This window comes from Candida orthopsilosis, assembly GCF_000315875.1.
Source record: "Candida orthopsilosis Co 90-125, chromosome 1 draft sequence".
NCBI lineage: Eukaryota > Fungi > Ascomycota > Pichiomycetes > Serinales > Debaryomycetaceae > Lodderomyces > Lodderomyces orthopsilosis.
In genome coordinates, this window is record NC_018292.1 from 2,459,910 (window position 1) to 2,475,734 (window position 15,825).

At 39.2% G+C, this 15,825-nt stretch overlaps 6 protein-coding genes across 6 annotated transcripts; 3 read left to right on the forward strand and 3 right to left on the reverse strand. All coding sequences in view use genetic code 12, as the record gives it.

The window, feature by feature from the left end:
• Positions 1-655: 655 nt before the first annotated feature.
• Positions 656-2,263, forward strand: CORT_0A11200 (Pga17 GPI-anchored protein; the record flags this gene model as incomplete). Its single annotated transcript, XM_003866895.1, has 1 exon — positions 656-2,263. One exon carries the CDS (start codon positions 656-658, stop codon positions 2,261-2,263), a length of 1,608 nt encoding a protein of 535 aa, XP_003866943.1.
• Positions 2,264-2,737: 474 nt separating this feature from the next.
• Positions 2,738-5,005, forward strand: CORT_0A11210 (AMP deaminase; the record flags this gene model as incomplete). The annotated part of the gene is made up of 1 exon (XM_003866896.1): positions 2,738-5,005. One exon carries the CDS (start codon positions 2,738-2,740, stop codon positions 5,003-5,005), a length of 2,268 nt encoding a protein of 755 aa, XP_003866944.1.
• Positions 5,006-5,105: 100 nt separating this feature from the next.
• CORT_0A11220 (Bmt8 beta-mannosyltransferase) lies at positions 5,106-7,133 on the reverse strand (the record flags this gene model as incomplete). Its single annotated transcript, XM_003866897.1, has 1 exon — positions 5,106-7,133. The coding sequence occupies one exon, from the start codon at positions 7,131-7,133 to the stop codon at positions 5,106-5,108; it is 2,028 nt and encodes a 675-aa protein (XP_003866945.1).
• A 473-nt stretch (positions 7,134-7,606) lies between these two features.
• Positions 7,607-11,839, reverse strand: CORT_0A11230 (Pan1 protein; the record flags this gene model as incomplete). Its single annotated transcript, XM_003866898.1, has 1 exon — positions 7,607-11,839. The coding sequence occupies one exon, from the start codon at positions 11,837-11,839 to the stop codon at positions 7,607-7,609; it is 4,233 nt and encodes a 1,410-aa protein (XP_003866946.1).
• Positions 11,840-11,984: 145 nt separating this feature from the next.
• Positions 11,985-13,610, reverse strand: CORT_0A11240 (Thi20 phosphomethylpyrimidine kinase; the record flags this gene model as incomplete). The annotated part of the gene is made up of 1 exon (XM_003866899.1): positions 11,985-13,610. The coding sequence occupies one exon, from the start codon at positions 13,608-13,610 to the stop codon at positions 11,985-11,987; it is 1,626 nt and encodes a 541-aa protein (XP_003866947.1).
• Positions 13,611-14,397: 787 nt separating this feature from the next.
• Positions 14,398-15,615, forward strand: CORT_0A11250 (Tlg2 syntaxin-like t-SNARE; the record flags this gene model as incomplete). The annotated part of the gene is made up of 1 exon (XM_003866900.1): positions 14,398-15,615. The coding sequence occupies one exon, from the start codon at positions 14,398-14,400 to the stop codon at positions 15,613-15,615; it is 1,218 nt and encodes a 405-aa protein (XP_003866948.1).
• Between the last annotated feature and the right edge of the window lie 210 nt (positions 15,616-15,825).

Below are 15,825 nucleotides of genomic sequence, written 5' to 3' on the forward strand. Positions count from 1 at the left end.
TACAATTTTTCGACTATTTAGTGCACTTATTTTATGACAATAAAGGGTTAAAAATTTGACACATTAACCAACCTATTTTCGACGGAGATAAGTTACAACACAATGACACAATTCAGTGAGTTGAAATAACCTAGCAGTTGTTGCAATTGCGTATTTATAATTGGCAGCAAATTGTGGTTTTGGGGTATTGTATTCCGGTTTTTAGCTGCGAAAGCATTCGCCAACAAAAATTTAAACGTATTATTGTTATAAAATATGAACATTTCCTAATTAGGAAAAGAAGTTTGATACTTTGAACATAAATTTGTTTTGTGTATTATTGCACTACCTTTGTTTAGCTCAAAATTAAATAGATCTGCACCTTTACTTAATCACTTCTTTTCTCAACTGGGAAATAATTTTTGCATCCACGATAGAGATTAATAGGCAGCAAGGAAAGGGGATTTTCCACCTTGAGTAATGGGTACGATCTTCTCATTGTTTAAGCCACAACACACACGCTAAATAGTCGAAAAGACATCTCTTGTGCATGTGACTGGTTTCATATAAATACCTTTCAGGCGCCCAGTTTTCACTCTTCACTGTAAGATCTGCTTTCTTCTCCCAAATTGCTGCTTCATTAATTTTACACTCGTTATCAGCAGGATATCAAAAGATGAAGTTTTCAACTATTTTGGCGTCGACCTTGTCGCTTGTTTCTTTTGTGACAGCACAACCCGTTGCACCAGTCTCCGGACAATTGACTGTGAAGCTTGAAACTAGAGAAATGGGAGATAGTATCATTCAAGCTTATCAATTGGAACAAAGAGACCTCTCTGATATTGTCAGTGGTCTTCTTTCAAACATTAACTTCACTGCTATCATCGATGACATTGATTTTGACGGAATTGCTGAATGGATTAATGGTTTGTTAACTGAAAACAACAACATTCAATATTTGGAGAACATTTTGAATTTCCTTGGTCGTACAAACTTGGTTCCTATCCTTATTGGTTTTGTCGTCTCAAACAATGAGACTAGACACCTTGCTTACGAAGCTGTGGTTAGTGTCGTCAATAGTGGTGTTGATCCAGAACCTTTGTTTGTTGCTTTGAAAGATTCCGGTTTGTTGTATACAATCATTGCCGACTTAGTTGAAAATGAAAACACCTTGCCACTTGTTTTCAGAGTTATTGAACAAACACTTAGTGGAATTGACTTTGGTGCCCTCATCAGCCAATTCTTAGTAGGTGGAAGTGCAACAGTCACATTACAGACCAACTCAAATGGAGGTAGCAACACTGGCGGAGCAGCCGAACCTACTTTGGTTGTTTCCAACCCGCTTGGTGGTAGTGGTGATTCAGGTAGTACTGCAGCTGCAAACACCCAAGGCTCTGGGGGGGACAACCAAGCTTCTAGCTACAGTTCTGTCGATGTTAATTCGATTAACCAATTGATTTCCCAAGCAGCTGGTGAAAACACCAATACCGCCACCAGTGTCACCAGAACAACTAACCAGGGTCAATCACAAGCCACATCATACGACTTGGCCACATTGACTGGGCCAGCATTTCAATCTGTTCCAACTTCTCAAATCGGACAAGGTCAAACTTCTGTCAACTATGCTTCACTCACTGCAGTTGCTTCTGCCCTCGGTGGTTCTGCTAAAAAGAGAGATACTTTTGATGAAGTCTTAGAAATCATTGCACAAAAGAGAGCTGAAGAATATGATGAAGCTGTTTTGGCTAGTGAATTGGCAAAGAGAAATGGTGTTGAAGATTTGTTAACCACTATTTTCACAGCTATTGCCCAATCCAACTTGATCAATGAAACTATCAACTACTTGCTCACGGATAGTCAATTTGAAGGATCTGTTGTATTGATTATCAGAGATGTCTTGGCCAGTCTTACACCAGCTACATTTGACTTTGACACTCTGAGTCCATTGATCGCTGCCATTCAAAACTCTGGATTGATCCCAGACCTTATCTCTAGAGCACTTAACGATGATGACTTGAAAGCTGCTCTTCTCAGAGATGTTCGTCAAGTAATCAGTCAGATCGGTTCATATTTGGGAATTTCCAAGAGAGAAGTTTATGAAAGACTTTATGCTAGAGACGAGGAGGTTACCTCAAGCTTTATCAGTATTGTTTCACAATCTACTATCAATTCTAACGCTTCAACAGTTGCTACTATTGATGCCGCAAATGCTGGGTCTTCCGCATCATTGAATTTGGTCAGTGTTGCTCTTGCTGCAATTGGTTTGTCAGCGTTTGTTTTGTAATGAGCATACTTAAACTGCAGCGTGAGGAGGACTCTTAAGGGCATCATTCATGTTCAAATTTATTTTCGTTTCTTTCATTTCTATAAAATATACCTTTTCGATTTACAAAGTATAGTTATTAATTTATTTTAGAAATTTTGTTAATTGTGATATGTCAATGTAGATCTCGATTGCTTTTACAGTGTTTTTAATTTTTCTTCATACTAGTGCGTCATAAAAGTTCATACCACATCGACCTAATTTTTCATACCATATCTATGCATTAAACTCTACGGAAAATCATTGCTTGGTCGACTGAGTCGCACTGGTATGAATTAATTGTTTCACCTTGATATAAAAAATTTAGGCGTACTAGTATGAAATAAAAATAAAAACACTGTATTATCACCGGACAAATGTTGCAGCAAACGAAAATAATATTTTGTTTGTAATCAGATCGAGAGTAGTCCGGTAAAACATATCCAACAAAACTCAATGGGCACCCAATCTAACTTGAGCCAGCAGATGAGGGACTTACTGTGTACCTCGTTTCCTGAAGAGCAAGGTGAAGATTACTCACACGAATATGATGGCGATAGTGATGATGAGGATTTGTCAAAATCCATTAAATCTGCTCACTACTCTTCATCTCAAGATAGATTCATGAAAGATCATGATTTAAAGGTTAAAACATTTGAGGCATTGCATGGGAATCTGGGGTCAAAGCCATCACCACCAGGAGGCGCAAACCTTAGGAGAAGATCCTCCGTTATCGATATGCCACACAATTTACATCCACCTCCATCTCAAGCACCGCATGTAGCTACAAACAATGATTACATATTTGGAACTAACGCTTTACCCGAGGAAGTGCCTTCTAGTGAGCTTATCCAGTTTTATCTGGATGTAAAGCATTGTTTGGATCTTCGCCACAAATACTTGAATATTTCATTACAAACACCAGAGCTGTTGAACCCTAAAAATCAACTGGACTGGAAAATCTATCCCGCACCTCCCAAACCAACTTACAAATCAAAGAACAAATTCAACCAGGTGAGGACAACTCCAGATGAGGGTGAAGAGTTCGACTTCAGCAAATGTGACATTCCTGACTTGGGTGCAACTGATTATTATTTTGTATTAAATGAAGAGGGGGTGTATGAGGTGTTTGATGATTCGAATAACGAGAAGCTTGTCCAGGTACCAAACTTGCACGAGTATTACAATGATCTAGCTTTTATTGGTAACATTTCATCCGATGGGCCAACGAAATCCTTTTCGTTCAAAAGATTGCAATATCTAGAAGCCAAATGGAACATGTATTACTTGTTGAATGAGTTTGAAGAGACAAAACAATCAAAAGCAAATCCTCATCGTGATTTCTACAATGTAAGGAAGGTTGATACACATATTCATCATTCGGCATGTATGAATCAAAAACACTTGCTTCGTTTCATTAAATATAAATTGAAAACTGAGCCAGATGAACCAGTAATATTCCGTGATGGCAAGATTTTGACGTTGGCTGAGGTTTTTCAATCGTTGAAATTGTCAGGATACGATTTGTCAATTGATACATTGGATATGCATGCACATACAGATACTTTCCATAGATTTGACAAGTTCAACTTAAAGTATAACCCAATTGGGGAGTCGAGATTGAGGGAAATCTTTTTGAAAACTGACAACTTTATCGACGGAAGGTATTTGGCAGAACTTACCAAACAAGTTATGGAGGATTTGGAGAACTCCAAGTACCAAATGAACGAGCTTAGGATCTCAATATACGGTAGGTCTATTCATGAATGGGACAAGGTGGCTTCGTGGGTGATTGATAATAAATTGTTTAGTCACAATGTCAGATGGCTTATTCAAGTTCCTAGATTGTATGACATCTACAAAAAGAATGGAAATATTCGTTCATTTTTGGATATTGTCAAGAATCTATTTGAACCATTATTTGAGGTTTCAAGAAATCCGAAATCGCATCCCAAATTATATATCTTTTTGCAAAGAGTAGTTGGGTTTGACTCTGTTGATGATGAGTCAAAGGCGGACAAACCGTTGCCACCACATAAATACCCTTCTGCGATGGAATGGAACTTTACATCCAACCCTCCTTACTCCTACTACATATACTATTTGTATGCTAACATTGCCAATTTGAACCATTTACGATTGAAGAATAATTTCAACACATTCGTTTTGAGACCTCATTGTGGTGAAGCGGGTGATCCTCATCATTTAATTAGTGCCTTTTTAACATCTTATGGAATATCGCACGGTATATTGTTGAGAAAACTCCCATTCATACAATACTTGTATTACCTTGACCAAGTTGGACTTGCCATGTCACCTTTGTCCAACAATGCGTTATTCCTCACTTATGACAAGAATCCTTTTTACAATTTTTTCCAAAAGGGGATGAATGTCTCCTTGTCAACAGATGATCCGTTACAATTCTCATATACAAAGGAGCCCTTGATTGAGGAATATTCAGTAGCAGCACAAATTTACAAATTGTCAGGAGTTGACATGTGTGAATTAGCGAAAAACTCCTGTTTACAAAGTGGCTGGGAAGCGACAATCAAAAAGCATTGGTTGGGTAAAAACTATATGAAAGGCGGGGTCGAGGGTAATGACATAGAAAAAACAAACGTCCCTGATATTAGAGTCCTCTTTAGAGAAGAAACTTTGAAAAGTGAGCAACATTTGGTACAATACTATAACGAAATGAAGGAGAAACAAGCAAACAACGAATAATAGACGTCGATTTACAAAATGTCTGATTGTTTCACATTGTTCTAGACTAGAGTATACAAACAAAAATGAAGTGAAATTTTTGCCAGCAATTTGTATTCACTTATTGAACACCTCGTAAACCATATCTCTGAGCATAGTTGAAGTACTCGGCTTTTTTAGGATCTATAACCATTCCGTCGGCATCTCTTGGAAGAGCTTTTATCTTCTTTAATTGATGTTCGAGACCGTACTTAGTACAGAATTCGAACGATGACTGCAAAGCACATACAAGATTGTCATTAGAGTGATGCGTATTTGCCATAACATCATAGTCTAGAACCCCCCATTTTATCAATTCTTTGAGCAATCCCTTAACATTCACCCTGTGTACAGTGTAATCACTAACCGATAACGTCAAGGTCAAGTAGTCCTCAACTATAGCACCCGTAGAGTCCTTATCGGTGACCCACTGTGAGATCCCATTTGGAATCAAGACACTTGATCTCAAGCATGAGTTTTCTGGATACAACAAATCCCATCCTGGGACATACATATCGAAGGATAGTGAGGAGGATATATGGGTCACCTTGTAATGGTTCCGAGAGTCCTTTCTTTCCTTCACTATCACCACCAAGTTCGGCCGGTACATTGAGCTTCCACATCCGCAGTCATTGATGTGAGCTCTGGCAAAACCAGCCCACACCTCTTTGTTGTCTTTGACAGTGGCCAAGTCATTCAAGTTTATTAATTGAGTCCCTCCTCTAAATGGGCCGACTTGGTTTTTAGGTGACAACAGTGTATTAAACCTGTAGTCATAAGTACACGCGCCTTGCAAATCACATTTTAAGATATCCAAATTTGCCCATCTGAAAACAAAATAGATATGAGAGTCGTATCCGTCAACTTGACGATCAAGGTGGCTTGTGAACGGTGTCCAGTTTTTTTGAGTTCTTAATCTATAATTTTCAAGTTTAAGCTCAACAGTTTTGCTATATTTTCGTTCGTCAAATTGCCATGGCCAACAAGCTGACATCGCACGGTAGCATCTTTGTGTGGTGACTAGTTTTTCATCTTCGTCATCATCATAGGTATCCATCTTGCAATTATACGAATTGTACAAAATCAATGGCTCATCGTATCCTCCTTCGTTCTTGATTAAGATCAACCGGGGATCTTCAGGTCCATAGTATTGATCTTCATTAATCTCTGGGTCCTGCCAGAAAGGAATAGGTACAACTTGTGGAAAGTTTAGTATATGTTGTTCACTACTCGGCGAGTTGCGAGCTCTGGGAACTAACAATCGAGTACCCACCAACTCATTCCAATTTTCGTCATACAATTGCGCATAAGACAATGAAACTAGTGGCGAGTTTCTAGTCCCCTTTGGACTATACATTATGCGGGATACCATATAGTGAACTCCATAATCCTTCAACCAAACTGAACTTCCCGCTAAACGAAACCAAAACTTATCCACTACGTCAAGATCCAACTGTAGTCTTAATTCTGGAAGTATGATTTTCTTTAATCCTGCCAAGTATGGATTCTCACCTGATTCAATGTCATTGAGGATATTCTGTAGTACGTCATGCAAGGGGGTCTTCATATGCACTGCTTTGCTTATCATTACCAGCGAGTTCAATTGCAACTTGTTACACTGTTGTAGATCCAAGTTTATATTTTCAGCTAAGCTGAATGCAGTAAAGTCGTATTGAGTGTACTTTAGTCTGTGAAGCTCTTTACCTGGATCGATGTCAATAGCTTGATTGAATTCGGTTGACCCCAGGAGATGGTACCTTAAATAATCCTCATTCAATTTAACAAACTTGCCCAACTCCTTTTCATTTTTGAACAAGTCCTTTGGAATGATAACCTCATTCTTGATAATCCTGGCGAGGTCGTCATTTCTAAAAAGTAGGAATATTTGGAATATCAGAAGTGCAATTAAGGTCGCCGATAGCAAATAAAGTGATTGCTTCCTAAGAATTCGTTTATATACCATTGTTGGATTCATCTTTAAAGCTGGAGGCTTATTCATTGTAGATTTCAAACATTGAATTTGGATGTAAGACTGAAAGAGAACCGAGTACAAATTTATATTGTTTGTGTCTTTTTTGGTGACTGATGTAGATCTTTGCAGATCGTCCATCTATTTACTAATCTATATTTAAACAATGCATTTAATCGCGTTTACAGATTCTATTTTCCCGTGCATTGACCGAATTCTAGAACGTCTCATGCAGGCACATTGTAAGTAATAGAAAGGATGGTGTCTTTTGTTATTATTTCAAAGTAACTTGATGGGTGAAGAAGAAAGCCTCATTTTATTAGAATTTACAGTATAGCACTGTTTCAAATTTATAAGCATATGTCGGAGTGAAAACGTCCAAGGATTAAATTAAAAGTAGTTTCTACTGTCAATAGACTCTTCCATGTGTTACCCATAAGTAAGGGCGAGAAATGCCCTCCGGCAAACTTTCAAGTACACTCTTTGAATCTGCATCGCGAAGAGGTTTCACTGGTTCCGTATATACGTACCCACACCTTCTGAATCGGTGAGTCAACACAAAGAGTTGAGATAACAATATAACCTTCTTTTCACAACTATAAAAGAGCAAACATCTATAAAACTCTTCCAACTGTAGCACCACTTGATTCTTTAGTTTCAACCTTTCTCAATGACTTTCCTCCCGTGATTTGACTCAACAAGGCTCCGACATCAGGTGTGGATGGCGCTTCAACACCAACAGGTGCATTAGGCGCGGTTGCAGGAGGTGGGGGAGGAGGGGGAGCTTCCGGGGCACCAAAAGTGGGTGCCGGAGGAGCTGGTGGCGCAGGAGCTGGCGGAGCTGGTGGAGCTGGCGACGGAGGTGGAATGGAGCCAGATGATGGAAGGGGAGGTGCTACTTCGGCAGGAAGCGGTGGCGCACTAGACGTAGCATCATTTGATTGTTGTGCTCCATAAGCCTCAAACAACGGCACAGGTGGGATTGATTCAGCTGGAGGTGGTGGCGGTGGTATTTGTGAAATCGAACCCAGTGGAGGTGGAGGAGAAATTGAATCATCCGAAGGGAGGGGTGGAATCGATTCAGTTTCACGGTCACCTGTAAAAGGTTGACTACTTGGAGATGATTCTGCAGTATTCCATCCGGGACCACTAGATCCAGTTGATGAATCCTCCAAGTTTTCCGTATTTGACACTGGTATAGTCGTGACTGGCTCGGGCTCAGCTTGTGGTTCAGACACATCGTTCAATTTACTTTCTTGATTTGGAGCGTTTAAAGACTCCGACGTAGGAGTTGACAGTGGTGCCATACCACCAAATAACGAATTAGCCAACTTGAGAGCATCTGCTCTATTTGGTGTATCATCATCAGAATCTTCTTCTTCGGAATCGCTCCAGCTATTATCATTCAGAATACCTCGTTGGAAATTTCTTTGCATGTTCGCCTTTTCAGTGTTAACCTGTTGAAACTGCTTTTTGAAGAAAGGATTGTTATCATGTCTGGGAGGCTTAGGCTGCTCAGTTTGAGTGCGAGCTTCAGGGAGAGCAACAGCCTGTGGTTTCACTTCAGTCTCCTTGTACTTCTCGTCTGATCGACCAGCAGCATTCTTCAGTATCTCAACAGCAGCTTCTTGTTTTGGTTTCAATGATTCTTGAGCAGTTTTATCAAAGCCCGATTGGGAGGTGGCAGTATTATCTTTATTTATTTCAGGCCCTTCTGGTGTATTCAACGATTCATTGAAACTTTGAGTGACCGGAACTTGAGATTTGATTACAGACTCTGCATTCAAAGGTGTCTTTTCTGATTCGTTACTGGCTGGTTGCGAAGGAATTGCTACTTTGGGAGGTTCGGGCTGAGCTGGCGGAGATGGTTGAGGCAGTTGGATGAAGCTCTCCCTCGGCTTTTCCACTACCTTTTGTGCAGTAGGCTGTGAAGAGTCATTAACATGTGGCACCTCTGGTACACCTGTCTTTTGTTTCACAAGTGGTGACACATTATTATTCTTAACTTTCTCTTGTGTCAGAGCCTTTTGTTCATGATTTTGCTGGGATTGGACAGCTGAAGGAGCCAGCTTTTCAGTAGATTTTCTTCCGTGATTTTTGTTACGACTAATTCCAAGTTTTTCAAGTCTAGCAGCCATTCTTTTCTCCGCTTCTGCTTTGATGTAAGCAGCTCTTTCTTCTGGCGTTGAGTAGTTAGCTACTGGTGCAGCCGATGGAGTCTTGACTGAATCTTTCTGCACAGAAACTTGCTCTGGTTGTGATCGTGTTCCGAAGCTGTTTACTTGGGGAGCAGACACAGCAGTGGCTTTCGCTGTTGCATTGTCTTGATATCTCTGCAATTCTCTAACAAACGAAGCAACAGTCTGACTAATTCCAAATCCCTTTTCCCATTTCTCATACCCAACCTCGACCCTGGCTGAGCTTTTGAGTTTGGAAACACATTCATCGTCCATAGTCTTGATTCCCGTCTCAATGTCTTTTACCATATCTGATTGTCCTTTCAAGTCAGCTTTTGACTTTTGGACAGCATCCTTGAACTTGTAATCTGCACCTCCACTACCACCTTTACCAGTAAGTAAAGCCATTTTTTGTTTCAAATCAACTTTACCTTTATCATTAGCGATGCTGTTGAGATCAACACTCTTGTCGTCCCATGATGGGTCTTCTTGTTTCAATTTAAGTTTGGCCAACTCAATACTTTTTTCGGAAATCTCTTGATTCACCTTGTTAATATTTGATATTAATTTGGGAATCTTATCTCTCGTTAATTGGTTCAATCTTTGAAGTAACACGTTCTTGTTATTATTTGGAGCCTGAGTTGTAATCTTGGTTTGTAAATCAAAAATTTGGCTCTTTAACTTGTCAATTACGCTGGTGTCGTTGCGCTGTTTCTCTTCATCTTCGACATCCAAAGCATCTAACAAGATCTTCTTCTCTTTGATGGATTTCTTTAATTGATCTATAGTAAGATCAGAGTCCTTTTTATTAGACAAAGCTGGCGATGCCAGATCTCTACTCTTGTGGCGGGCACGAGAGACATAGCCAACAATGTCATCATCATTTTTAAATCTTGCACCATCCACTTTTGTTTGTGGTTTATAATTCTTTGCTGACTTGATACCTCCATTATTCTTTAATGAGTTTTTCAAGTTGTCCATAGTGTCTCTAAAAGTTCTATCAGCTGGGGGAATCAACTCTGGTGGTAGTCTAAGAGGAATCTCCAACCCATTCAATCTTCTATAAATCAAATGCATGGCCACTGCAAACTGATTCTTGTTTAATTTACCCGCATCATCGGTGTCCGCTAAGGTCCAGATTGTTTCTAAATCCAGTCTACTCAATCCTGATTTAGTAAACACATTTAAAGCAACACTGGAGTCCACATATCCTTTTCTGCCTGTATCCCATGCTTGAAACAAGTTGTCATAAATTTGTTTCTCTTGTTTGGTAATGGCCCATGTGACATTACTAGCGGCGTTGTTGTTCATTGCCTTATTCAAATCCTGATAGTTTTGAGTAGTATTTGGTTGAAAGACTTTGTGCATTGTGTTTAAGCCAGAATAGCCACCGATTGGCATATTGACAAACCCCCATTCACCAGGTCTTCCAGTTGGTTGTGTTTGCAAGTAGCCAGTAGGTTGTTGTTGCAAGAATCCAGTTGACTGGGGTTGTAATGCACCCGTTGGCTGTTGTTGCAAAGGACCAGTTGGTTGAGATGGCAATGGTACTGGTCCAGTTCTATTTGCTTGTAATGGACCAGTTCTTTGAGGTTGTAAGCCGATAGTGTTGAATCCTCCAGTAGGCTGTTGATTAAACAGAGTCATGCCACCAGTTTGATTCTGTTGTTGGAACCCAGTGGTTTGTGGGGCCAATCCTCCAGTTGTTTGGGGGACAAGTCCTCCAGTACGCTGCTGAGAAAGTTGGTTGAACCCAGTTCCTTGCGCTTGAAGCGGTCCAGTTTTTTGGACTAAACCAGCAGTCTGCTGAGGTTTTAACGGAACAAACTCACCTGGTGCGCCCCCTCCAAAAGTTGTTGATGGTTGGGACTGTTGGTTGTATCCGGTAATCTGGGGAGCGATCCAATTGTTTTGAGGCTGTTGATTGAAAGATGTGGCCTGGGGTTGTTGGTTGAACCCAGTGGCTTGTGGCGCAAATGCATTTGCAGATTGACCGTATCCAGTAGCTTGAGGGGCAAATGAAGTTGGGGGTTGATTGAATCCAGTTGCTTGTGTATTCACGGGCGGCTGATTATACATCCAGTCATCTTTCTTTGCAAACGGAGTATTGGCAAGTATCTTGTTGGGATCATCAGGGATACTGAAGTTGATTGCATCCATAAAGCTCTTCACTTCATTAAGCCACTTTTCAGGAAGAAGCCCAGGAAGAGGTTCTCCACGTTTAGCCATATTACATAAGTGCAAACTCAATGCGAATTCCGGGAAAAGCAAGGATCCGGTTTTATCAACATCAGATAGGGTCCAAATTTCTGCCAAAGTGACTGGACTCAAGCCTGATCTCATCAAAATGGTACTGGCAGAATCACCACTGATTGCTTGTTCTCCACGAGGAACAGCTGTTCTGAATAGATGCTCAAACTTCTTTTGATCATCTACAGTAATAAAAGATAAACGGAAAGGCGGGATTTTCAAATCATGATTTTCCACGACAGTGGGAGCTCCTTGAAATCCCGTTGGCTGTGTTTGAACATACCCAGTAGGTTGGCTTGATGCATACAAATTAGGTTGTGCAAATCCAGTTGGTTGAGTGTAGAGTGGTTGTTGCTGTTGTTGTTGATTGGGTAAACCATAATTGGGGTTATACCCCGTATTCTGAAATGAATTGAACATGCTAGTTTGACGCAGATGATGGTTGGATATCCAGACAGATTGTTCATTTTTTTCGACCGGAATTTATTTGTTCATTTTGTTGCGCCAAAAACGTATCGAAATTTAGAAACTCTGCGGAACAGCTTATTTGCATTCTATACAAATTCTAAATATCTAACACCTCATTCCAAAATGCGATCTCCAATTGAGATACGGTATTGAAAATATCAACTAGCTCCTCTGCACGGATTCTGGTTATTCCATCTACAACTAGAGCATTGAGGGCCAATCGTCCTTCTTTGTCGGCCTTTGAGTACCAATCTGAAGCATACTCATTCAACCATCCTTCGTATATGTCAGGTATTTCAACAGGATTTTCTGCTCTCAATTTTCTACCATAGGCCCCTGCTTCAGCATACCCATGTAAGCAAGGAGCTAAGGAAACTTTTATTCCTAAGAAGTCCTCTTTTTGACCTATATTAAGCAAGTAATCACAATACTCCACACAAGCTTTACCTGGCTTCAACTCTTCAATGTCTCTTTCATAATCTACATTGTATGCTTTGAGCCTCTTTTTGTGATGTTCAATTTCAGTGATGATTTCACCGATTATTGTTGCCGCTGCATGTGTCTGTTGGTATGTAGGGGCTTTTGAGGCCAATAGTCCATGCATTCTAGCATATATGATGAGATAATGGTAGTCTTGTTTCAAATAGTAAAAAAAACTCTCAAATGGTAGAGTGTTCTCTGCCAACCTTTTAACAAATGGATGTTCGACATATTTTTGCCATGTTTGTTTCACTCGTGGATGGGATGACAAGTAATCAACAAAGGTGTTGTTGTCATCAAATTTTAAAACTTCATTACCACCTACTTCAATCAAATGAGACACTTGTGTACATGGAGTCAAATTATGGTTCAACGGTCCATTTCCGTAGCCCAACTTTGTCATTTGCAACATTCCCTTGTGAATGAAATCAATGGAGATAGTAACAGAATCAGTGAGACTTTTCCCATTGGTGAGATTTGCTGCAATTGCTGAGGCCAACGTACACCCAGTACCGTGGGTGTTTTCAGAGTTGATGTACTCGGAGCTGTAAAGAGTCAATATTTGAGACTCACTTTCGTACAAAATATCAATCACTTGGGAACCGTTTTTGGACACATTTCCTTCTTTGTCAAATGGTATATGACCACCTTTTACCAACAAGTTGTTGCATAAGAGGTGGCTCTGTAGATCAACAACAAACTTTTTAAACTCTTCAACATTGGTTATTTCGTAAGGACTTTTGAACAACCCGTACAATGCTTTAGCTTCTGGTAAGTTTGGGGTGATTAAGTAAGCATCCTTCATTAAACATTCAACGCAATATTTAATCCCATCCAAATCAAACAATTGACTACCGGAAGTACTAACCATTACTGGATCAATCACAAACTTGACCTTTATATCGCACTTCACAATCTCCTCAATTGCTTCTTTAGTTAGCATCCCAGTTTTCACCACTTTTAATGGTGCATTCTCATACCCATAAAAGTCTTCCAAATTAGCATTCAAGATTTCTGCAAGTAATTTCCGTGGTGTTTTTTCAATTGATTTGACCCCTTTGGTATTTTGCGCTGTTAAAGCAGTGATACAAGTTGCTCCATAGACTCCAAATGTACTGAATGTTTTCAAATCGGCTTCAATTCCTGCTCCTCCAGAAGAATCACTACCAGCAATTGTCATCACCACTGGCAACGCAACATTTCTGGCTTCAGGTTTGTTGATTTTTAAGTACTCTGTCTTCATGAAAGTTTAATGTTTAACCATTAGAAGCTTATTATATTTTTGGGTAAAGTTTTCAGAACATTCTTTGTTTTTCATGGATTGTTAATGAGAATGCATAAAGAGGTGCAGCGGGCCGAAAAATATGCGCTTATGAAGTCGTGAAGGAAAAATTGTGAAATTGCGCTCTAAATATGAATTCAGATGGCTGGACCCCAAATATCCAATTCAAAAAAATGGGATAGGTTTTCTCTCATCAGAGATTCCAATCCCTCTGTACTTCAATCATTGGAGCTTCAACCCTACCTTCCTTGTTTGAGGGGAAACTCTATGTTACGAGGAATATATTACCAACCTAGAATGAAAGTAAGGCTCAATAATAATTTCTTTTGACAATTGCAGGACTTTCTGGTCAATAAATGCAACAGTGCTGTTTCATTTAGAACTTGTTGATGCTAGTATCCATCCACTTTATAAAAGTAATCAAATTTCAGTTTTGCAGGTGCTGGTAGCGCTGAACTACAATTTTGGAAGAACAAAACTTGGATTATCAAAACTCAATCCAATATCAATCATCAATAAAAACATTGCAAAGACAAGCGCATATAGCGGCAGAAGCATATAATACCCCTTACTTTTACGACTGAGTATTTCAGTCAACTCGATTTGTTTTCTTTTATCAATTGAACATCTGGTACACAAAGCTTAATTTAAGATAGCACCGTTGCAACTAGAACTCGTGTGAAAACATCAAACCAACAGATAATTTATTATATCAATCGACCAAGAGAACTAATTTTCAACAACCGATATGTTTAGAGATCGAACTAAGCTATTCTTATCTTACCGTCGAACAATTTTTCGAGATCCACCCCATAGGAAACCATTTCGAGACGACGCACAGGACGACGATAACGATACCGATAGTCTATTTGATTCAGAACAAGACAATCTCATCATTTCGTCGCGGAAGCGTCAGCAGCAGAGATCATCAAATGTATTTTCGCAACTGCATAGACCAGGTGATAATGGAAAAGAAGATATCGAAATGAAGCCCATAATCCCCACTCAATTTGAAATTGCTAAAGACTTGGACATTTGCCTCACGGTAATCGATAAACAAACTCAAGAGTTAAATTCGTTATACAAGCAACTTATAATAATCAACAAATCGTCCAAAAAACAAGTCGAGAATCAAATTGAAGAATATAGTTATCAAATTTTACAAAATTTTGAAAAATGTTATATTGGAATCAAGAAATTTGAATATTTAACCAAGAATCATGAACGATTACAGGTTAATTATACTGCTCAAGACTTAAACATCTTGACCAATATGAAGAAAAATTATGCCAATAAGATCCAACAACATTTGTTGGTGTTTCGAAATTTACAAAATAATTATATGAATTTTCTACGTGATGATGATGATGAGTTTGATTTATTAATTAATGAAAAACGTAATCAACGAGGATTGAAAAACGAACAGCTTACCGGTGAGAACATTGAAGAATTGAGTAAAGAAATTGTTGCATCCACTCAACAACCACATCACCAGCAACAAACCCAAGTTCAATTGCAACAGAATACCAATGATCAATATTTGGAACAACGTGAACAAGAGATCAATAAATTAGCAATGGGAATCTTGGAAATATCAACCATGTTTAAAGAAATGGAAAGCATGGTGATTGATCAGGGAACAATGTTGGATAGAATTGATTATAACTTGACAAATACAGTACATGACTTGAAATCTTCAGATAAAGAGTTGATAAAAGCCAGGACGTATCAGAAAAGAACCACCAAATGTAAAATTATATTTTTTATGGTGTTGTGTGTGTTTGCATTATTGATGATTTTGATGTTGCGACCTGGAGGTAGTCATCGTACTGAGAAAATTATTGAAAAGCCACAAGAACCTTCCAAGGGTGGTGAGGACTCGACCTCTAAGCTGCCAGTTGAAGTCAATCATCCAGATTCTCCGGTGGATGGATCGAAGCCAATTGATATTGATGGGGTAATCTGAAAGCTTTAATGTACCTGATACGTAGAAGTGAAATTGAATAATTTTACGAACCAACTAAGAAAATGTGATTCTACGCCCATATATAAAAACTCTAACATAATCAATTACTAATACTAAAAAAAAAGATACGAGAATTGAAACAAAATGGCAGGCTATCAACTGAATCACAACATTCACTTTTGCATAGTAAAGGATTTCTCAAATAATATC